Here is a 24,444-nt window from a genome sequence, read left to right as displayed (position 1 = left end):
GTCTGAGTCTCAGTCCTGGTGTTCCTTCTCCACAGGACAGAGTGGGGCATTGACTGCAGTAGCAGGGACACATCCTGAACCCTGGACTTCACACAGGAAGGATGTGAAGGGGCTGTCTCAAACGGGGCGTGAAGGTGACTTCACCACTGTTCCCCACCCCCCCTGGGCGCCACTGACCAAGGCTAGTGCCCAGAGACCTGAGCACAACAGGACGTGAAGACCGAGGCCACCGCACACTGGGTCAAGTCTGACGGGCCCCGAGCGCACAAGGCCTGTGGGTCAGCCCAGGGAGCCCAGCGATGGGGACAACGCACGACTCAGCAGCTTGGCTGATGCACCGTGTGTGACGGACCCTGGCCTCCTACTTATAGCACTGAGCTCCTTGGATCAGAGCTGCCTTGTTTCCTAGATGTCTTAGATCTAATTTTCATAAATCTAATAATTACAAATAACTGATCCTTTGCATTTTTAATGCTTTGGTGCAAGCTTCTGAAAAATCCCCCCCAAATAACGAGAAGATGAGCAGCCCTGGAATGGCTTAAGAGAGTAAGTCAGATCATCCGTTCTTCTGTTTAAACTTCCGAGGTCCTGCTAATTCACCGGGGAATCTTCTGACACGTGCCTCCTGTGCTCTGTGGAGCTCCTTCACGCTCCACAAGCGGCTCACCCTCCCAAGCCCAATACACGAGCTGGGTGCTGAGGATGGATGGAGGCAGGCCTGCTTGTTGCCACAACGCACCAGAGAAGAGAGCTTACAAAAAGGACTTTTATTAAATGAAAGAAAAATCTGTTTGGTGGGTCAAATATGAAATAGATATACAAAACTTTACACCAGATCTCTCAGAGGAGGAGAAGGCTGCTCGGGGAAGGCAGTGCCCCTTCTGTCGTGATGCCCATGGGAGGGAGGAGATGGTCCAGGCTGTGCAGAGTGGACCCTATGCTGGAAACCCAGGTCACCACAGGTCCAGGGACGTGGCTGTCACCGAGTCGCTCAGAAGCAGGCCATGTGCTCCCCAGGAGCCCTCTGCAGGCTCCCCAAGCCTGTCTGCACTCTTCTCAGGGTTCTGTACACACGTGAGAGCTCTGCCCCGTTTAAACATCCTTTCACGTTCTGGCGGCCTTAGCTGTGAACAGGCAAGACAAGACGCCAGGCTCCTGCTACACCATTCTTTACGCCTTGTCAGATCCCCCAGTCCTCACCCCCCAATATGCTGCGAGATTTCAAGGGAAAAACACCCCGCCCCCTAAAGAACCCCGTACGACACGACACCAAACCACAACCCCAGTCTTGCTGCGTGGCTCTGCTGTGTGCAACAAGGATCTCTGGCATGGCACACCGCTTCCCCGGGACACCCCGTCACCTAAAAAAGTAGACTTTCCCGTACTAAAACTTCTAAAAACACCTATTTCTGCAAAATAATGTGTTTCTGTATGTGGAGCTCTGCAAAATATACATGTTTTTCTGGAGAAAAGGAAACCCCATCTGCAGGCCAGCACGGGCAGGGAGGGAAGGACATGCATGTGTTGGCCCCTGTGGCCCGCAGATCACATGAGGTCGTTGAGTTCTGCCTCAAGCGCTGCGGCCATCTCGTCTGCCTCCGAGCTGCTCCCCTCCTCGTCCTCACAGCTGGACTCCCCACTGGACTCGCTGGCAGCTTCCCCTTCATTCAGCTTCCTCTTGTGGCCTCTGAAAGAGAAGCATGCTTACTGTGAAATGCTCACGGCATGCACACACGCGGCGCGTCCCCGTCATCTGCTGACTTGCATTTGCAAAGGAGCTTCTGCAGTTTCAGTGCAAGAACAGAACGTGGTTCTGTGGTCAGACACATGCGGGGCCACGAGATCCAGGACCGCGTCCACAGGTAGAGGACACAGGCGGGGCCACCAGACCCGGGACCGCGTCCACAGGTAGGGGACACAGGCGGGGCCACCAGACCCGGGACCACAGCACACATGTTCCCACTGTTCCCTTCACTGCCAGAATCCATATTTCAAAAGACAGAGAAGATGTAGGTGGGCTACAGAGGTCCATTGCCGAAAAAAATCACAGTCAGTCACACACTAGGATATCATGAAATCGCCGCAACAAAGGAACTGATTTAGGCAGATAATAAAACGCCCGTACTACCAGAGAACTTAAAGGAGAAGGGCAGAGCAGGAGGCCCAGTGGCACGCTGTGAGCTCCTGGGCCACGGCTGGAGCTGGAGCAACCGGGAGGCGGGGACAGCTGCCAGGGGAGGCCAGGAACCCACCCAGGCGAGCGCGGGCTAACGGCTCCTCGCAGGAGCTCACGTTGCAGAGGGCCTCGGAGTCACTCTAGGCAGCTTCAGGCCTCAAACTGCCCCGTGGGGCAGGGCTGACTGCAGACGGAAAGTGGACGTCAGGTGAGCGAGAGAAGAATGCCCAGCAACGGACCAGGAGGAAGGGACTGGTTTGCTCCGAGCCACGTGGAAGCACTCCCCCCTACTTCCTCACGAGGAGTCCCTGCCGACACGTGGCGTCGCCTGTGCCCCAGCGTGCTCCGCACCTCTTCTTCTACCTGAAGAGCTGACACATCTGCCCAAAGCTCCAGAGAGGAACACAACACCAACAGTCAAAAGCCCCACGGCGGACAGAGGCGTCTGTTCACGCGCTCATCAGACGCGTGGACGGAGGCACGTCCAAGTGACCATGCTGGGCCTCACGTCCTTTCACAGGGCCTCTTCCTCGGGCAGGTGTCAGCACCGGTCACTCTGGTAAGTGATGAACCACGGGGAACACAGCACGGTGACCTCCAGCAGACGCATCACACTTTATCACCAGCCACTGAAGGTTACTTGGTCCCAGGGACGCTATCCGCACACTGGACCAGAACACTCGATGGAGTTTCTAAGCGGAGAATCGCACACACCCCTCCCCCAGGGGCCCTCGCAGGCGGAGACGTCCCACAGCCTTGACAGCGGACGCCCGATCCCGGTAACACAAAGGTACCGGGCAGCACCAGCCTCACGCCACAATCCGGGAAAACCTCCTGGAGAGAACCTGCTGTGATGGCGGTCATTCTATGCAAATACTCAAAACATTGTTTTGGCTGACGTGCAAACAATACAGCGAACACATACATGTGCTTGTGACATGTAAGTATACGTATCTAGGCACATATAGCACATGTACATGTGTCACTGCACCTGCAACACACGAAGACACATAACATACAACGGTGTAACACACATAGACCTATCCATGTGTGAACTATACACATAACATACAGATTTATGCATGTGTGAACTACGTGTATACAGTGTATGTTTGTAACGTGTGCATACACACACAGCACAAGCTCACACACACTAGAGCACACCAATAACCTGAAACCATCAGCGCTGGTAATAGGAGAACCACAGTTCAGGCCTGTGACAACAGCCGCCTCCATCCACACTCTGTCCAGGAGGAATGGCCGCCTCCTGACTGCAGGCGGGGACCCGGGACCAAGGAGAGCCTTTATAAAGCGCTGTGTTCTGACAGCCTCAATGTTAAACAAACATACCATTTTCAAGTTAGTGGGAATGAATAATAGGGTCTACCAAGGAAAAAGATTTAGTTTTAATCGTTGTAGAAAAGTGATGGGTTGGGCTCAAAACGTGAAAAGTGGGATTTCTCACAAGTGACTGAAAATCAAGATTTAAGGAATGCTTAATTATGACATCTCTGGAAAACATAAAGTAAAAACAATGGAAGCAAAATTTAATTTCCCCACTAGAAAAATGGCATAAAGGGGTTTCTGAGCGCAGGGACTTTTCATAGAATCACCACAAACACCAGGGACACAGTCACATAGCCAGTGTCCAGTCACGTGAGCTGTCACTGTGCTGCCTCCCCATCTGCAAGGCCAACTCTTCCCCAGCCAACCTCCTGGTGGCAAATGGAGGCAGGATTTGGACCCGCGTGGAGGGCTCTGCTCCAAGGCGCTGCCCTCGGCTTGGCCTTTCCCGGGTGAACAACACTTGAGCCATCGGGGGCATCCTGGATCTTCATCCTGGTGTCGGTTTGGCTTGAAGGTACACCTGCTGCGAGCGGGCCCGGCACCCAGGGTTCAGGACCCATGAGGCTCCACGACGCTCAGGGCATCTGTTCTCAGCTTTACGCCTTTGCAAAGTAAACGAATGTGCGATCCCTGAGAAGTGTTGACACACTCAGACACAGGAACATGAATGTGACTCGAACTCTCCTGTGTTCACGTGCAGCCGAGCGCACAGCAGCCCCCACCCCACAGCTGCCGAGAGAAACACGTCCCGGGACTGCTCCCCACGGCTGGGCCAGCTACCTCTCTAGGAGACCGCCCAACTGTCTTCCCAAGTGGCCGCACCGACGCTCCTGTCAGCTGCTCTCATCCTTGCCAGCACCCGCCCTTGCCAGCCTGGTGTTTTAGCCAATGACCTCAGCCATTCTACCTGCTGTGGTCTTGGTTTGCGTTTCCTGGTGACTGACAACGTTGAGCATCTTTCCGTGCGCTTGTTTGCCCCCGCAGATCTTCTCTGCTAGCGTGTCTGTGCAGATCTTTTGCCCGTGTTTTCATTTGCCAGCTTGTTCTCACGTTCACTTCTGAGAGCTCTTTACACACTGTGGACACGAGTTATTTTTGGTGTATGCTGGTACATATTTGTGCTTGTCTTTTCACTTAACATGACTTTTGCAAGACACAGTTATTTGTTCTTTTATGGATGGTACTATTAGTATCATCCATAAAAGAAATGGGCCAGGCCATAAATGAAAGGGGCTGGCCCGGTGGCATGGTGGTTGAGTTTGCGTTCTCCGCTTCGGTGGCCTGGGGTTCGCAGGTTCAGGTCCTGGGCGCAGATCTGCACACCGCTCATCAAGCCATACTGTGGTAGCGTCCCATATACAAAACAGAGGAAGATGGGCACAGATGTTAGCTCAAGGTCAAAAAAAAAAGAAAAAGAAAAAGAAAATTCACTGTGTAACTTAAGGTCACAAAACTCCGTCCTATGTTTCCTCTGCAGGCTTTGGTTTTACGTTTTATATTTAGGTCTACAATCTATTTTGAGTTAATTTCTGAGGTGTGCGTTGACACTAATTTTTTGGCATTTGGACATGTAACTCTTGTAGTACCATTTCTTGAAAACAAAATTTAAGAAAGTATATAGAAATATGTATATAAACCCATGGTTTGGGGAAACCTTTTGAATTTTGAAGCAGAGAAGAAACCCCAAAACAGATGTATTTAGAGACGTGCAAGTCTTTGGCAAAAGATACAACAAGCACAGCCCCAGACAGACACGAGGCTGGGAAGACTACTTGCAGAGCACCACACACACAATCTCAGACTGTAATACATAAAAAACTTTTACAAACTGGTAAAACAATAAGCAACCTAATTGTGAGAAATGTCCTCAAACTGGCAAAAAGCAATTGACAGAAGAATAAGTTCAAAATGGACACGAAACACTGAAAAAGACCCTAGGGAAATGCCAACTGGGGTAACGATCAGCTCACACACCCCAGGCTGGCACAGCGCAGGCCGAGAGGGCCCAGCGGGGGGGCACGGGGGACAAGACGCGGGGCTGGAGCATGTGGCCAAGAGGGGCTCTGGAAGCCAGGCTAACACACCCCTAACACTTAAAACACACGCTTCCTCGGATCCGCCAGCCCCTGCGTGAGGACGCACGTCCAAGGACGCTGACCACAGGCAGACCGCATAACCTCGGTCTGGGGACTGGGGCGGAACTGGACACAGGGCAAGTGTTGGGACGACACGCGAATTGATTTCAAATGTATTTTTAACATGTGCTTTGGCGCCTAGCAACCACTCGACACATGCTTACAGAACTACAAATAACTGTCCTCTGTCCCCTCAAACACGTCCCTTCTCATGTTTATGCTTGCTCCTCCCATAGCATCTTCCACCACACTGAGTCAGTGAACAGAGCCAAGACTGGACAGGTGACTGCTGTGTCCTGCTCCCTGGTTCTGCCGCCCCATCCCAGAGGGGCCAGTCCTGTAGAGGAGCGAGGGCCTCTGTGACGGGTACATAACAGAGATGAGTTTAAGTCACTTTCATCCGGGATGGAGGCAGGTGAAGGTTTCTCTCAAGCTTTCTTGTTAAGGATGGTTATTGAAGAATTTCAGGTGGGGATGTCAGGGGACAACGGAGCTCTTATGTGAAAAACTGGGCCCGCCTTGGGTATACGAACACATCTCCATTCAAACCCTGTTCTACTTTATCCCGAGTCACAGGAACAGAAGACTATGAACAGGCAGGATGACAGAACAGAGCTCATCAACGTTTCCCAAGGCCCCAGTGCCCTGCTCTACCCCACTCCCCCGAGCCCCGCCGACTGGGAGGAGGCCGTTTGCCAACGCGGCTCCTCTGCCATGAAACGTGGGAGGGCGTCCCTCCTCATTCTATTCTTTTTTTTTTTTTTTTTGAGGAAGATCAGCCCTGAGCTAACATCCATGCCAATCCCTGTTTTTTTTTTTGCTGAAGAGGCTGGCCCTGAGCTAACATCTGTTGCCAATCTTCCTCTGTTTTTTTTCCCCCCCGTTTCTCCCCAAAGCCCCAGCAGATAGTTGTATGTCATAGCTGCACACCCCTCTAGTTGCTCTATGTGAGACGCTGCCTCAGCATGGTCCGACAAGCTGTGCGTCGGTGCGCGCCCAGGATCCGAGCCCCGGCAGCCAGTAGCGGAGCGCGCGCACTTAACCGCTAAGCAACGGGGCTGGCCCCCCTCCTCATTCTAAAAACAAGAGCACAGCATCCACATCCCTCAGAGAGGGATGAGAAAGAAGACGTCAACTTTAGCAAGCGGGCTGCATTTCCACTCAAGTGAGGGGGCTGTTCTGCCCTCTTCTTACTTCACGACAACAGAATTAAAATACAAGCCCAGACACGCTTCTCCAGCGGGGAGTGTCTGAGCCAAACAGCTGGCATACGCTGCCAACACCCGGCTCCCACTGCCCGGCTGCCACTGCCTGGCTCGTAGCACTACTTCCCAATAGTACTCAGGAGCCAGCAGACTGCTTTTCCATTTCCCAGAATTGTGACGTCATCTTGGGGCTGGGTGCTGAGCGCTAAGTCCCCAAGGAGCAAACAGCCACTGGCTTGGCCCGAGAGCCGAGGGAGCAGCCCTGTGTGGCATCGGGTCGTGGCTCTGCACAGCCCTGGAGGAGAAGAGGAGAAAAAGGGAAAATAAACCCTGAAAAAGCCTCCCCTGAAACTCTGTGTGGGCAGGCGGCATGAACCTGGTTGCGGCGAGGCGCCCCACGGTCTGCACCATCAGGAAGCCGGGGTCCCGGCCCTGCCCTTGGGAGAGATGGCACCAGTACTGGAGCTCCAGGGCCACCGAGAAGGGGCAGAGCACAGAGGAGCGGAGCGGACAGTGGCAGGTGCCAGCTCGAAAGGCACAAAGGGTTTGGGCACGCAGAAAGGAAGGAGGCCGTGCTCCACGTGCCCCACTTCTGGGAGAAACACAGACCGACCCACCCAGTCACCAGAGCATGCCCACGGCCGGCGCACTGATGCTGCATTTGGATGCGGCACGTGGGCTGCACGCAGGTGCCAGGTGCCCACCTGCCAGGCTTTCTCTCCTAAATCACGACTGGAATTCCTGCTCAAGCCAAAACCAGAGCAGGCATGCACCTAAGGGCCTAACCCCCCATGCACTGTCAGATAACTCAGCAAAGTTCATTCTGGATTTGCAAGATGTACTAAAACAAAACAAAAGACACTATTAACATAATTAATCTGAAACCACTTACCTGATTTTCCCTTTGTTGAGTGGTGACAAAAATAAAGATGTATTTAGAAATGACATGTAGACGGATCAGGTAAAAAAGATGCTTCATGTAAGAATGTCAAGTGGCCACATAAAAGGGTATTTTTATTCTTCATACTACTGCAAGTAACCCCAATAAAAACTACATCCATGGGCACTGCCCAGCAAAGGGTCAGCTCCCAGGTTTCCCAGGGACACAACTGGGGGTCACGTGTGTGCAGTAACACGTGTGTACACATAACACGTGCAGGAGAGAGAAGGCTCCCAGGACAGAACTGGGGGTCGCGTGTGTGTGCAGCCTGTCCTCCCCAGGCCCCAGACCTGCAAGTGGGAATACATCTTAGCCGCTCAATCGCTGTGAGTGGGCAGAGGTTTATCAAAAATCAGCGATCCTGACTGGCCGAACTCAAGTTTTCTGGTCCTTACTTAAGAAACTCGGGAAAACATCAGGTGTGCCCCGTCTTCCGGGTACCTCGTGTGTATACGGCCCCCAGCCCGGCCCCAGGCAAGAACGCAGTGGGAACGTGAGGTCTATTCTCGTCTCCTCACTCCATCAGCTACCTGCTGTCAAGATGTGTTCAGTGTTCTCAGCTTTCACTATCGGTGAGCCGCTGAAACAACTCTGATGCGTGTGAACGCTGTCAAAGCTATTTCAGTCTGTCGTCTGGTTACACGGCAACAAGGTTTTAGTAATTAACAAACGTTAGTAATTTCTGACTTCCTAATACAGATCGTTTGCTTTTCAACAAAACCCGGCTCCCATTCAGGTTTCCCTCCATTTCTTTTCTTCGAGAACTTGAAGGAAAAAAAAGACTAAGGGGAGACAGTTCTTGCGGTCAATGAGGAATGTCCCCAAGTCCAGGAAAAAGCCGGACCTGCTGTTGTGTGGACGCCGAGGCGTTGCAGGAACAGACCCAAGCACCTCAGGCATGACCTCAGGGGTTTAAGAAGAAAGCTGCGGCCAAGTGAATGAAAAGCACCTTCTGAACTACGTGGTCACGCTCAGGGTGGCCGCCATGCGAGGAGCACAGGCCTCAGGCAGAGGGAGGGCGAGCTTGCTGGCTGGGGCCTGGGTGGCAGAGGTGGGGGCGGGGAGGAAGATGAGGCACCCCGGAAGGCAAGACAGCCGCTTAGCAGGACGGGGCGGGGGAGGAGGAGGAGGAGTTAGGGTTCCTGAGTTATCTTTCACAATGGCCAACTTATCCCGACACATTGTTGATAAAATCTTTCTTGAAGGCCTTTTCAATTCCATTTGGAGAATGTCTGAGACAGACAGCCAGTTCTGTTGCTTACATGCAGCCCACACAGGGCAGGACTCACCACACACAGGCCTCTGTACAAACAATGCTAATAATGCTTTTTTTTTCCCACTGAGGAAGATTCACCCTGAGCTCACCTCTATGCTGATAAGACTGTTTTTTGAGTACTAGTTGCATGGGGCGGTATTTCCTTTAAATTTCACAAGCAACCCATTAGGGGCCGGCCCATAGCGGTTAAATTTGCATGCTCTGCTTCGGCGGCCCGGGGTTTGCAGGTTGGGATCCTGGGTGCTGACCAACATACTGCTCATCAAGCCATGCTGGGGTGACGTCCCACATACAAAATAGAGGAAGATGGGCACAGATGTTAGCTCAGGGACAATCTTCCTCACAAAAAAAACCCAAAACCCATTAGGTGGGCATCATTACTTCCACCGAGGAGAAGAGAGCCCGAGAGAGAGACTAGTTAACAGCCAGTCCTCGGGGCCAGGCCAGACCCCACCCAGCATCACATGCAGGTGGCAGCTTATGCTCAGAGAAATGACTGTGCATTTCACAAATGAACAACTTCCCTGAAACGGGGGGGCCATCCTCTGAGACACCAGTTCCCACGGACTTGACCAAGGGAGCAAGACAACACAGACCTGCGGCCCCTCCCCAGGCGGCCGTGCCTCATTCCCACGTTCCCGTTTCCCACAGGGGCAGCACGGGATCAAGATTAGGGCAAGAGGGCAGCCGGCGGCCCTCGGCAGCAACACGTGGTGCTGAGACGGCCATCTCAGCCTTCCTGTAATAAAGCAAGAAAGAGCCTAACAATGGGCAAAAACTGACCCTTGGTTAATGTTTGGAGCATGACATTTTTATAAACAACATGATTGGATTTTAGTAATTAAGAATTACCTCAAAAATTGGAAACAGACGGCTGCAGGTCATGGTTCATAAATGTCTGTAATTGATATCAGCTCCATTTCCTCTTAGCATAACGTGCAATATTTAGATTTTGTTTTTACAACCAACCACACAGTTCTGTAGAGAAATGCTAACAGATTTAATTTGGGGAAAATTTAAAGCTGGAAAAATCATCTTGAATTCAACATGGAATAAAGCAAGAACATGAATGTAAACATAATATATATGTGAATCTCATCCTTGATATGCCCGTTTCTGAATACACTGTCGTCACCACACACGCGGACCAGTGCCTGAGGTTTGCCATCCAGTCAGATATACAATTATTTTAGTAACTATGGCAAAAACACACATTATTATTTTATACCAGCACCTAACCAATTTCTCAAACAGAATCCATAAAGCATATATTTTTCAAATTGCTGGTTACAACCAGCTTGTTTTTTTTGGCAGAAAGAAAAAGAAAATAGCAGCATTGCACACGGTAAGGTTACTGTTTTACCAATAAACTTTTTTCAGGGGGTGAGTGTATGTGTGCGGGGACAGGTGTGTATTCTGTTGGAACAGCGTTGTAGAATGCTGAGCACAACGGGTCATTTCTCAGACACACTGACAGTGGAGATGAGCAGGGCGCACATGGGTGCAGCGGGATTCTCCTCCTCACTGAGGACGGAGACGCAGCAGAGGCTCAGTGCTGGTCAGCTCAGGGAACCGTGTCTCGGGGAGAACCACAGGGGAACCCGCCACCCGCTGTGTGATCTGGGCCCCTGGAACACAGGTTAGGCTGGGCCAAGACGGCCAGAGCACTTCTGTCACCAAGGACAGCGGCCAACCCCACCCGAGTCATCATCTCACGGGGCACGACTGCATTTGTAGAAGAGGCGGACGGCCCCGACCCTCAGACCAGGCAGGGTCCCCGGAGCAGCAGCAGCTCCGGGCTCAGAGGCCAGTTTCCACCCGCCACTTCCCAGCAGCAGGATGACTCTGTGCACGTGTTTGATGGGTGTCACACTCAAATCCGAGCGGAAAAAGAGACACCTCTGACGAGCCAGAGCGCCAGGCTGGGTGGTGTAGAGACCCTCGAGGAGGAAGGGCCGTGGCCGACAGGAGGGCTCCCTAGGCACATGGGCTGCACAGAGTGTGTCCGCAGAGCCTGGCTCTCAGCGTGAGCGGCAGCTTTGGGGCAGGAAGGTCAGTGTGTTATTAACACTCAATCAGGATAAGAACTGCTGCCTAATATTATTAGGATATGAAAAGACCTGAAAAAAAGCAATGTCTCACATTGAAAAATGGGCCATTATTAAAAAAAGAGAAAATACTTGATTTGATTCAGCAGTTTTTGCTGAATTCTGACCGGGGCATACCTAAGTTGAGCACATCTGAGTTCAAGGGATGCACGGAGTTTTGCTGGGTGGACAGAACAGCACCTGAGGTCTAGAGGCAGAGAGGAAGCGGGTGGCGGGCTCCTGACTCGTCCAGGCGTGACGGTCAGCAAAAGGCTCTGCTGCTTTTTCAAAAGAGACGCGTGTTGATATCACTAAAAGGTGAATCTCCACAAGCAAACAGAGCATTGCGTGCAGGGAATTCCCCACCTTTTGAAATACATTCTTGTGGCAAAACCTAAGCGGGCTGCAGTATCAGCATACTTGAACCAGGGGATGCACGATTTGTGGTCAGTGTGTGAGTGGTGAGAAACGTTTCCAAAAAAAGTTATTCGGACATTACTGCAACTGTTTTCGAAAAGCGTGAAAACTCACACAAAGTTCACATGTTGCAAGACCACGTCTAACAGCAAAGGCGTTTTCTGATCCCCCGGGGGGAGAGGAGGAAGACCATCCACACACACGTCCAGCCTCCGCTGGTCAGTGCTTTCCCCCAGAGGTCTGGCACCGGAAGGACACCTGCTGAGCGCAGACGTATGGGTGCCTGGACTCTGGACTCGACTCTGTGCCCTCTGCGTGTCCTGACGCCAGACCACACTATCGACTACTGAGATTCACAGAAGTTCTGAATCCCAAGTGTGACTCCTGCCTGTGCTCCTTTCAGGGCGGCTGCGGCCATTCCGACTCCCAGGTGTTTCCATGTGACTCCAGGCCAGCCTGTTGGTCTTCCTGGGGGAGCATGCTCCCGACGTCTGGTGGGTCGAGCTGTCGATCACGCTGTTCCCTCCTCGACTGACAGCAGGGCGTCGAAGTCTCCGGTTGTGGTCCTTCAACCGTCTACTCCTCCCTCCCTGTCAGCTTTTGCTTCGCGTGCCCCGGTGCTCTCTCACTCAGGGCACACACACACTTACCCCTGCGGCATCTTCCACTTCACCGAGTCAGGCTCTTCTGATTTCACGTTCGCGGAGCCGTCCCAGCTGCCCTGTGGCTGCTGCTCGCATGGTGTCACGTCATCACTTTAATCTACTTCTATCTGAACTGACACTGTCTCCTGTACACAGCACACAGGTGGATCGTGTTTCTTTAGTCCAACACTGTCTGTCTTTTCATCGATTATCTAGTCCGTTCCCTTATGTCACTGACACACTGGAATTCACGTACGCCACTTCACCTCAGCTTCCGTCTCAGTTTTGTTCCTCCGCCCATCCCTCACTGGTTCCTTCCGCGTCCAGTGAGCACATTCTAACGTGACGCTGTAGTTCCAGCAACGACTTTTTCTGAATTCTCTGTGGCGGCTGTTCTCATCTGGGCTCATCACGCAGATCTCACACCATCAGAATTGACTTCAGGTCTACACAAGCCCAGGCCAGGTGGAGACAGAGATGTCCTGCCCCCACAGCTCTGGTCGCTTTCCCCTTTCGTGCTATTCTTGTTACACGTATTCTACCTACCTATGTTATAAACCCACATTATAAGTGTTACTTTATAATTGTCTTTCAAAGAGAAGCAGAGGGAAGAAAGGAGACAAGCGTGTACTTACAGCATTTGTTGTATTAACCTCCTCATTTACCGTTTTGTCCAAAACATCTTGTTCCTCCTCCCTCCTCTGTGTGATCGCTGGCAAACATATTACACTTCTACAACTACGTATGTGTGATTTTACAGTTGTTTTTACATCAGTTAAGTGAAGAAGGAAGCCAACCATGAGTTGGTACTGTTGACACAGTCACCCACACTGGCGCTCCTCCTTGTCCCTGTGGATTCTCATTTCTGTCTGGGGTCACTTGCTTTCAGACTGAGGAGCCTCCCTTAGTATTTCTCATAAAGCGAGTTAGCTAGCAACAAATTCTCAGTTTTTACCTGGTAATGTCTTTCACAAGCCTTCATTTTTCTCTTTTTTAATAATTTTTTTTTTTTTACAACTTTTTTATTATTTTTTTGGTGAGGAAGACTGGCCCTGAGCTAACATCTGTACCCATCTTCCTCTACTTTGTATGGGATGCCTCCACAGCATGGCTTGATGAGCGGCGTGTAGGTCCGTGCCTGGGATCCCAACCCACACACCCCAGGCCGCCAAAGCGGAGCACACAAATTTAACCACTATGCCACCGGGCCAGCCCCTTGCACCTTCATTTTGACAGATGGTTTTGCAGAATGTAGGGCTCCTGGTTGACGGTTTTTCTCTTGGACATTTTGAGTGGGCCGCCCCACTGCCTTCTGGCCTGCACGGTTCCTGACGAGAGGCCAACTGTTAGTCCTATGAGGCTCTTTAGGAAATGCACCGTTTTTCTCCTGCTGCTTTCAAGATTTTCTCCTTGTCTTTGCTTTCAGCATTTTTACTCTGATATGTCTCAGTGTAGATCTCTGTGCTTACCCTACTTGAGGTTTGTTGTGCTTCCGGGATGTGTTAGATTAATGTTTTCCATCAAATTTGGGAGGTTTTCAGCCATTACTTCTTCGAATATTTTTCTGCCCCTTTTCCTCTGTCCTTCCCTCTGGCGCTCCCACCATCATGTGCTGGTGTGTTCAACGGCGCCCACATCTCTAAGACTCTGCTCCTTTTCTCTCCATTCTTCTGATTACATCATCTCCACAAGCTGTCCCCAGGCTTGCCAGCCTTTCCTCTGCTGGTTCAGGTCCACTTCTGGGCCCTCGGGGAACTTTCACGTGGTCATCGCTCTGCTCAGCTCCAGAACTTCACCTGACGAGACCGTCCACACACGTCCTCCACTCTTACAGCAGGGTTCCCTCAGCTCTGTGTGCACACCCGTCACGGCCACCTAGAAGTCGGTCTGCTAACTCTGACACCCGGCCGCCCTCACAGGCGGCTCCTCTCATCTGCTTTTTTCACGTCTGTGGGTCAGACTCTTCTGTCTCTTTGCGTGTCTCATAGTATTTTCTGCGGGAAACTGGACATTTTAGTCACTATGCTGTAGCAGCTCTAGGTCCTGGGCTCCCCTCCAGGGCTTGTGACTGCTGTTATGTGTCTAGCGACTGCCGGGGCCGTGTTGGTGAAGTTGCCTCCCCTGCAGCATGAAGCTTCTGAAGGTCCAGCCTTGGGCATGGGCACAGCCCATAAAAAGAGAAACACACATTAAAGCTATAATGATACCACTTTTTGTCTATCATATTGGCAATGGCCAAAAGTGGTCATAAAACACTGTGTTGTGGAAGGTGTGAAAAAACAAGCATTCTCACCTGTTCTGAGGGGAGTGTAAGTTGGTACAACCTTCTATGGAGGGCAACTCTCAGGTTAAAAAAGCAAGTACCTCTGACCTGGCAATTCTGCTTTTAGAAATTTATCTGAGTGATAAACTCAGGCATGTGCGAACAATCAATGCACAACGATATTCACCACGGCGCCCTCTGTAACAGCAAGAGACCGAACACATGTTAAAAGAAGGTTAAACAAGTTGTGATAAACAAATATGACGAGACACCACATGTCCATGAGAAAGAAGGAGGCAGCTCCTCGAGTGCAGAGTAGGAAGCAAGGCACCGACCCAGGTGCACAGGACGCATAGTATACACGTATCCTTGGGAATGAAAAGAGGAGTTGACGCTCCTGAGCTAAGCACCTGGAGTCCCACAGTCACCTGTTGTTGGGGCAGAAGGAAGATGTTTAACCTTCTCCTTTCCAGTTTTAACAGTGAAGTATCTACTGGGGTGAAGGCTGAGAACTACAGAAGAAACGAGTGCCACAAATTTCCATCCTGGCGACATACGCGTGTTTGTTTTCTGGCAATAAACATTACAAAGCTTTATGTTGCCTCTATTTTTAGAAATGACAAATTTCCCCAATGTATTAAAGAAAATCTTGCCTGGATTAATCACACAACGTGAAAACTACTTTCATGCACGGGTGCCTCTGAGCGTTTTAGTGCTGTCTGCCTGTCTGTAAGAGTGGGAACCTTCCTAGAAGGAAAAGAGGAGCACAGGCCCCGGGGAGAGATCTCCTGGCTGTCTACGACTCTGCAGCCCACGCTAACCAGCTCCTGCTGGGAGAAGGGGGGAGGGCCGGAGGGACCAGGTGCTGGGGGTCTGGGATGACAGGAAGGAAGGCTTTAAAACTGGAGCCATGGCCTTACGGGTTCACCATGGTACCAGACGGGAGGGTCGCCTGCCAAGACGACAACTTCCCAGCACTCAGAGAACAGAGCCTTCGGTGCAGAAAAAGCCGGCTGCTATCACTGATAACAGAGAGTGGAAAACGGCTCCTGCCCCCTTTCTGATCTTCTCTAATGTAAAGCTACCAGCTATACTGTCCCATATTTTTGGCAGTTAGTGAAATACTGTCGTTCTCACTTGTCCACTAACTCTAGAAAGAACCTGAAGGAAGAGTCTTATGTCACATTACAAGGTCTCCTCTGGAGACCCTGTGGGCCAAATGCCCACATCCAGGCCCAGAGCAAGCACTCGCTGGACAGGGACCCAACACGAGACCGCAGGGATGCCGTCTCCGTGCTGCCCATCTCACGACCTGCAAGTGGTGGTGATGGTGATGTGTTTGTGTGGCGTTGTAAACATTCTGGAGATAGCTTCTTTGGGCAAATGCTTTTCAAATATACACTTGACTTTCACCTTGGGGATTTACCACAAGGAACCCTGCGAGCTGCTGTGTGTAAATTGAGCATTTGATGGCTGTTGATTTGAAAAAAGAATGAGTCAATTCTTGGTAGACAACTAAGAAACACCATCTTACTCCTTCCTTTGAGAACCACTTCCAAGTTCAACTGACATTAAGATTCTGTAGAACAGCTTGGCCCTGCAGAATCAGCAAGATGCGCTGCCAACCAGACACGTGAGAAGCCAAACCCGTGTTTCAGTGTGGAACGTGTCACTGTACATGGAAAAACTCACTATGAAACTGAAATGTTTACGTGCCAAAATCAAAAACAAAACCCAAAAACCCAAAACACGTTTTACTTAATTTTAAATAAAAATACCATTATGTGAAAAATTTCAGAAAATCCACACTTCTAGTTCTAGTACCAGTAAACAACAGTAAAATATAACCAGAAACCAAATTCTCCAAGTTTTCTGCTAAAGAAAGGAATGAGATGCCCAAACCTGAATCACCTCACTGAGCTGAGGGCAGACCACTGACCATCTGCTGTGTCCCATCCTTCCAACCTCAGATCGAGGGTCTGAGCCACAGGGCACCCACAGAAACACGACAGCTTCCGGCCTGGTGGCACGTGCACGCCAACACAGTGAGGCAGAGAAGGGCAGGGAGGAACGGGACGGCGGCTCTGCCTAACGAGCACCATGAATCATGCTGGTCTTGGTGACAGGCAGAAGGAAGCTTTGCGAGAGGTAAATGATGGAGTCTGAGCAAACTGAGGATGCTCCCTCCTTCTGACCTCAAATTCTAAAATCACCCAAGTCAAACCCACAAACACGAGGTGAAACAGTGCCACGTGGGGATGACAAGAAGCCAGCAAGGAGAGGCCCTTACAACGCTCGCCACGAGCGCTCGGCCCGGCACCTGGGTCTTGCTGGGGCCCCAACTTCCTCCCCACCTCCACCGTCACATGTTTGAGGATTTCAAGAGCCCGGTACGACCTCATAAAAGCTTCCTGGTGCCACAAGAACACCCCCCAAACACTGGGTAAAACTTCTGAACTGGAAGCTGGACCCCTTCGCCATGCAGAGCTGAAAACAGAGGTGCAGGATGACCCTGCGATTTGGGACTAAAACCACAGGGCGCCGCCTCCACCTGCCCGGTCAGAAGGGCAGCACCCAAACCATGTCAAAGCCGCGGTTCTTCTCCAGAGATGTCCTGATTTGTTTCATTTGTGGGGAGATAATTCAGTAAAAACAAAGAGACAAAGGAAGACGTTAACTCTCGTGCTCTGCGGTGCGCTCAGTCTCAGTCCACTGGGTGCCCCACATCCACCACGCCCCAAGAGGAGAGACAGACCCTGCGGGCTCTGGCCAGACCTTTCTGAGTCTTAGTGAAAAACGCTTTGAGTTTCTTTCCTTTCACTTGATAGAGAAAACACTGTCAGATAAAAAAATTCATAACCAGAGCACGCTACAAATCAATGAGAAGACCTTCTATGTTACTGGCACCAGCCAGCACTTTAACCCAGGGGTTCAGAGTGCATGAGCGGTTGGACTCCTTGAAGGGCCTCACTCCTCATGTCCCTTCCTCAGAGCATCACCAGACCCCAAAAGGACCTGCACAGAGAGGAAGACACAACGGAGTAAAGTGACCATGTAAGGCTTCTCATCACACAACACAGATTTAAAGTTCTCTCCTAAAGCAATTTACCAGCATTTCAAAGCTGGAAAGTCATGCTTCATAACTGGTAAGGGACTGTGCATGCTTTCTTGCCAAACTACACAGCTGCTAATCAATCTATTTTCTCTGAGTAATTCCTACAAACAGAACAATGACTGTCTGTTCTGTCTCCATTTGTTGCTGTAATTTCTGGCCCAATATTGTTTTGTAAATTGGACTGCCTGAGTAAGCTATACTCTTTTTAAAAACGTTGTTTATTCACCTACAGAACGGCTTGTGAGTCAGAATACACAGGCTGTTAATGGACTCAGCGGGTAAAGAAAAGAGCCCCCAGGTGAAATCAGGGTACAGGGTGAGCACCCCCAGCGTGTGCTGTCTGTGCTGGCACCAGTTCACGGGGTGCCCTCCCGCACCCGCCTCGAGGCAGCATCGCTGTCACGCTCGTGTCAAGAGGAGGAAACAGACACTGGAAGCTCAATGACTTCCTCACGGCCATGCGCTTGAGAAGGCTCTGGAGATGGAGTTGGTGTTTCTACCTGCTTCTCCCAAAGGTGGTCCCGTCAGCCTGCGCTGATGAGGCTTCTTCACACCAGAGGTTTGGCTGGGTTAGGGGCAGACCTGGTGAGAGGGCAAGATGACGACAACTGGACCACCGTGGAACAACCCCATGGCCTGGTGCCCAAACACTTCACAACACCAAGGACGAGACAAAGATTCCCCACGTCACCAAGGAGAGGCACCCAAGACAGCGCAGGTCTTGTCCTGGGAAGCCGGATGCCAGAGGAGCAGCGCCTTTGGAATTCTGAGGGAAAGGCTCCCACCCGAGAACTGTTCTTCCTGCTATCACCCAAATGTGGATAAAGTGAAAGATTTAATGAAGGCCAAGGGTTTTTTTTTGCCTTCCATGCATTTTCTCAGGATGCTTCTGGAAGACCACTCCACCAAAATGAGAGAACAAAGACGCCGGAGCCAGGAAATGGGACGCAGGCCAGCGAGACGGTGATGGGATGCCGAGGAGCCAGGGGACCCTGAGGAGGAGGCTCAGGGGACATGGGGCTGAGACGGCGGCTGTAACTTCCAGGAGGACTGAACTGAGGGACTGGCGGTGGGGAGACTTACAAAGAGGCGGAGAGGAAGAAAACTAAGCAAACAAACACTGGGGTAATTACCAAATCCAAGTAAAACAAAAAAATGTTTAAGAAAGGAAGCATCGCCGTGGCGTCCTATTTGATTCAGTAAAAGAAGTTACAGTCATGATAAATGCTGAATAATTCCAGAACCAACACAACCACGCTGTCAGCACTGAGGGAGGAAAGGAAGAGGTTAACAGCGCTGACATCACTGCACACCTGTCCGCACACTGGCACGTGTGTGAGAAGACTCGGGATCCAGAGACTCGAGACAACCAAACGCCCACCACCAGAGGCCACTGAACACACATGGAGAAGCCGGTGGTGATCATGACGTGCGGAGACAGCACTGCCCCAGGTCTGCTGGCAGTGGACGAGGTGCCCAGAGGCAGACAGCACGCTGCTCTTGTTCCACCAGGGCCTAGGGGCCTGGGTCCCCGCTGTTATACACAGGAGCCCAGGAGCCCTCCTGATGTGAGCTGGGATGAGGACCAGGAGACTCACTGCGCGGCTGGGTGGGCTGTCTGGCTCACACCTGTACACGCGTTACACTTGTAAGAGATACAAAGTACCTTGCGAAGGAGAAAAATTAAACCCGCCTGAGTAATAACTGAAATCATAAAAAATTTAATAAAAATCCATGTCAGGGGGCCGGCCCCGTGGCTTAGTGATTAAGTGCGCACGCTCTGCTACTGGCGGCCCGGGTTCTGATCCTGGGCGCACACCAACGCACCACTTCTCCAGCCATGCTGAGGCCACGTCCCACATACAGCAACTAGAAGGATGTGCAACTATGACATACAACTATCTACTGGGGCTTTGGGGAAAAAAAAAAGGGGAGGATTGGCAATAGAGGTTAGCTCAGAGCCGGTCTTCCTCAGCAAAAAAAGGAGGATTAGCATAGATGTTAGCTCAGGGCTATCTTCCTCACCAAAAAAAAAAAAAAAAAAAAATTCCATGTCAGCATGAATGTAATATTCTGAACATGTTAAAGCTTGAAGAATCTGCTATGTGATTTAAATGTTTCATTAAGCAGAAGAGAGTGACCTTTGCCCTCTCAGGACAACCCAGACAGACGTCTTCAGGTTTCTCTTCCCACTCACTGCTGCTTGTGACAACGAACACTCAATGTTACGGTCTACATCCACACGTGGAAGGCTGGCTGGAAGACCCAACGTGACAGCAGTAGTGTGCTGATGAAAATACAAGGTGTCGGGCACCCCCAGGGGCAGCGTGCGGGCCTGGGGCCCTCACACCTGCAGAGCTCTCACCTGGGCCTGCCCTCACCAGGGCCCTCTCACCCGGGAACTAGACTGCCTGCCCGCACGCAGGGCTGCCCACCCTCACCTGGGAGGGCCTGCACCTGGACCCACCCTCACCTGGGCCCACCCACCCTCACCTGGGATGGCCTGCACCTGGACCCACCCGCACCTGGGCCCGCCCACCCTCACCTGGGCCCCCGGCCGTCCGCTGCACTCCTCTCGCTGGATGATGCTGACTTGAGCGTGGGCCCCATGTGGGCCCCCGGGGCCTCAGGCTCCTGGGGCTGAGGTGCCCCCTCCTGTTCCTCCTCCTCTTGCTCCTCCGGCTTCTTCTTCTCACTGTCGCTGTCATCGCTGCCTTCTCCTAGGATGTCATCCACCTGACAAAGGGCCAAGAGTCAGCATGCTTACAGATCAACTTCCTCAAGAATCCGTGTGACGTGTCCCCTCCCCCAGGCAAATGGCAACACCGCAGCAGACTGAATGCACAGACTCTGTTTCCTGTTACTAACCACACGAGACATGCTTCCCTCACAACTTCTGCACGGGCTACGTGTTTACTCCTACTTCACGCCCCCAACACTGGGGTGTGCAGTTAGACTGAGCCTTACAGACAGCACTGAGGAACATAAATGAGGCACACAGGATGGACCATGGGGAGCAGAGAAGGCCCAGGTTGTCCTTTCCTCTGTCGAGTCCTGCAACCCTGAGTGTGACCCCAGTGCAAGCCACGCAGAGAGCCTGTCAGTCACTTCCCAGCTGCATGGTCCTAACAGGGATTTTATTTCTAGCACACTAACTGATTTCATGGTGAATGATGAGGGCATTCTCTTAATAAGCTCATGATCAATGAGAGGTGTAGGACAACTGCTTTCCAGGAGGAGCCCTGGAGTCTGGGAAGGGCAGTGCTGCCGGGGGAGTCCCAGCCGCGTCTGGGGAGGCGCACTAGAGGGAAAACTAGTGTTTTCTCCAAGAGACCCCGGGCTGAAACATTTATGGACACGCCACGTGAGGGCGACGGGCACAAAAGTCGTGGGAGAGGAGGGGCAGTCCCTTGGGCCACACACTGAGGTCAACGACCAAGCACAGGGACTGAGGAAAGCAAGAAACCAGCAACAGGAGAGAGGAGGATGAAGGAAGCACAGGACAGAGGCTGATGTTTTACGTTTTTTCAATTTTGAACCACAGGAATGTAATGGCTATTTAAATGTGAAATTTAAAAACTACATTAAGTTGAGAAAGACCAGGTGTTCAGCTTATTCCAGAAAACAGAGAGGAAGGAAGGCTGTCAGAGGATGTATTTAACTCATGAGAACCTGGCCTTCTTCCGACGGAATCACCCATTTCCAACAAGGCCCCGCGTCAGGGAGGCTCCTGTGGGGTCAGAAGCCAGGACACTGCCTGCTCGAGGGCATCCCAGGAACCTCCAGCAAGAGCGGACCCGCTGCAGGCCCCTCTCACAAAGGGTCAAGTACACCCCCCACTCATCCTCTGCCTGCCCCTCAGCTGCTGACCTGTCGCTGGCCCAGGCCCGCACACCCCTCCCAGTGCACGTGTGCCCTGCACAGCTGCCTGTGGTGCTCTTGGACCCATCTCCACAGTGGGCACCCTCCACATTTCATCCTCTTTGGGGCCTGTGAGAGGACCGATGAGCTTCTCTGTGAGTGACGTGGACAAGAGAATGCAAGGACGCGGGACGTCACGAGTAAAGCATCGAAACAGGACCAGCTAGCTCTTGTAAAATCTCTGATTAAATTAAAGAGAGCACCCAGTACAGTGCAGCTTTGACCAGAAGCCATCAGTCACACCCAAAGAGCTCATGTCAATGTCAATTCCTCTAATCACTCAGTCTCCAATTTCAAACATATCAACACGTAGTTTAAGAAACAACAAGAGCACAGTAACCCTACATATGAAAATATGCAAACACTTTAACCGACAGTTAATTAAATAAAGTGGTAGCTTTAACATTAGGTCATTACAAGATTTTTAAATGTAACGTGCCTTACCGGGTTTGCTCTTAAGCTAACAGCATTTAATACAAAGCATCTAGTTAATTCTAAGAAGATATTGCATTTGTATTTCACAGGTCTATTTAATTGGCTGTACTCACTCTATTTCGAGAAGCAAACCCCTATTAGAATATTTCATTAAATTCTGCCCTGAAAATACTTAAGGCCTTTAACTCTGCATCATACCTTTTTGAGAGAAAACAAAGGATTTAAAAAATCAGTTATTTTAAATTTGATTGCCAAAGCACACAATCACAGCGGCTCAGAGATGGCGAAGTGACCTCCACGGGGGCTACTGTGGCAGCGCGTGCACCCCAACCTACATGGGCTTAATCCTTGCCTCAGCACCTAGCGCCTGGCGGGCAGCTAACAAATGTGTGTGCTCACTCTGCCAGCTGTTTGGAAGATGCAGAGAAATATTTTGTACAGCCAAACTAAAATCATGGATACTCACTAAAATCTGACCTTACCTACATTATGCTTACGTTTGCTCTCCCTCATTCTGCGTTACTCATATAAAAGTGTCTGTTTGAGAGTGACAGATACCTTTCCAGGGCTTTCTTTTATAAAAAGTAACTTTGCACTTCCTGAAACAGAATAATCTGGAATGAACTATTTACTTTATAAATATTATTTAAAAGACTCTAAGGTAAATATTTGAAAATCATGCGAAGAGAAAAATAAAATTCATCTTATACTGAATTAACTACTGAAATCTCTCAAATTAAGGGCAAATGTGGATAACATCAAATGCTACTGGAAAGGTTCCTGTCAATGTACCGGGAAGATGCAGGATCATGAACAACACTACCACTCATCACAGCCCGAGCTATGGAATGAGCCTGGCAGCAGAGGGAGCAGAGCAGCTGTAGGACTGCCCACCTGGCTGTCCTGTCGGGTCCAGGGACACAACACACAGGCCTCAGGCCTCACTCCAGCCCTGCGGCGGGCACTTTCCTCTTCCCACCCTTCTGCTCTTTTATAAGAACCTGTGAAGAGAGGACTCTGACCCATCTGGGCCTTGCAGAAATGAATATATTGTAAGAGCTGGTTGAGATCAGAGATGGAGAAACTGAACCTCGGTCACGCCGGAAGAATCATGAGTCGGATGAAGAGCGATGGATGTGCAGAAACACCTATGAGCCAATTATTCTAAATGACTGAATGCAGCACCTCCTTTAAAAAGGCCACCACTCAAATGATTGACGACAAGAATTCTAATCTCTAGCTGAAAAAAATAAATTTCTATTAAGCCTGAAATGATGCCACCTAAAAGGTATTTGGAACCAACGTAAATGTATGTGTCTCCTTGGCCAGAGAACAAACATCTCAGCCATCCTCTTCAATGTGCCACATTCTCTTGTAATGGAACCGACAGCGTTTACAGACACAGTAAACTTTCTGCACTGAAGTTAACCACGGTGTGGTCTGCCTAAGTTCATCTAAGGCTTTCAAATCCAAGCAGACAATGCCAAGCAAGGTCTGCTCTTCATGCAGCCGCAGCAGGCCTGGAAGCTGGCAATGGAGAAATCGCTCCCCTCCCGTTCCCTGGAGCCCCGAGCTTCCTGTCGGGAACAGTCTTGGTGCCTGGTTTCAGTGAAGCTGCTTGCTCTCGACGATTCCTTCACCCTGGACAATGGGGGCTGCGGTACTGATGACTGCAGACTGGCAGAGCCTACAGGACAGGCACTCTGAGAAATGAGACGTAAATTATGACAGGCCTCCCTATTTCACTACCATCACCTTAACGTGTGATTTTCACATATTATCTTCAATCTCAATTTTTTTTCTAAAGGCCAACATGTGTTAATTATCTCAAGGTATCTGGAAGGTCATGACAGCAGTTGCAGAACTACCTGCCTCCTAAAATGCAACACAATACCGTGTTAAGACACAGAATTCTCTAACATTGATTTTTTTGTGAGGCATAATTTTAGGAAGCCTGCTTAACCACATAAATCCCTAAATCTCATAATTCTATTAGTGGGTCCATGAGCGCCTGCCCCACACAGCAGTGTGTAAAAGGAAGAACCACTTGGCAAGTCACCGTGGCATCCCTGCCCAGTCTGGGTGTCGATTACAATCCTAGGAGAAAGCTAACGTGGACCCCGAGGCTGCTCAGGCTACGCAAACGTACACGGGATCACGGTGAGCCTAGCCATAAAAAGGCTGGAGGTAACACATGAAAAAAAATACTCAGGATGCCACGAAAACAGTTAACCTTGGCAAATACTTACCGCTTGTACATACGGCACAGAAACACCTCGTATTAAAGACTCGTGTGATCCAGCCTCAAATTAACTCTCAGATACCTTCCAGTCGCTCCTCTGCGTAGTCGCACGCCCATGAAAATGGAGCCTTGCCTCCACACCCGCAGCTGTGACTGAGTCTGCACTCCTCTGGCTTACGTGGCATACTTCCTCTCCAAACATGCGAAAAAGGAGTTCCACCATGCCTCAGGGCCTCCTCAG

The 24,444-nt window shown here is 50.8% G+C and overlaps 1 protein-coding gene across 4 annotated transcripts in view; it reads right to left on the bottom strand.

Annotated features, from left to right (window-relative positions):
• Positions 1-752: 752 nt before the first annotated feature.
• The window catches only part of CTDP1 (CTD phosphatase 1), an 80,807-nt gene continuing 57,115 nt past the window's right edge, over positions 753-24,444 (bottom strand). Inside the window, exons 12-13 of one of the 4 annotated variants that reach the window (XM_004422652.3) lie at positions 20,151-20,341; positions 753-1,687 (exon numbers count right to left, since the gene is read on the bottom strand). In XM_004422652.3, the coding sequence (XP_004422709.2) occupies positions 1,546-1,687; positions 20,151-20,341 (333 nt within the window). In that variant the 3' untranslated portion in view covers positions 753-1,545. Of the gene's footprint in view, positions 1,688-1,714; positions 4,863-20,150; positions 20,342-24,444 lie in introns of those variants that run through there. The other 3 variants (XM_087439378.1, XM_087439379.1, XM_087439380.1) reach the window with 3 other exon arrangements.

Source organism: Ceratotherium simum, chromosome 14 (assembly GCF_057802395.1).
Source record: "Ceratotherium simum simum isolate JZ-2026a chromosome 14, ASM5780239v1, whole genome shotgun sequence".
Taxonomy (NCBI): domain Eukaryota; kingdom Metazoa; phylum Chordata; class Mammalia; order Perissodactyla; family Rhinocerotidae; genus Ceratotherium; species Ceratotherium simum.
This window is presented reverse-complemented; position numbering and strand designations above follow the sequence as displayed.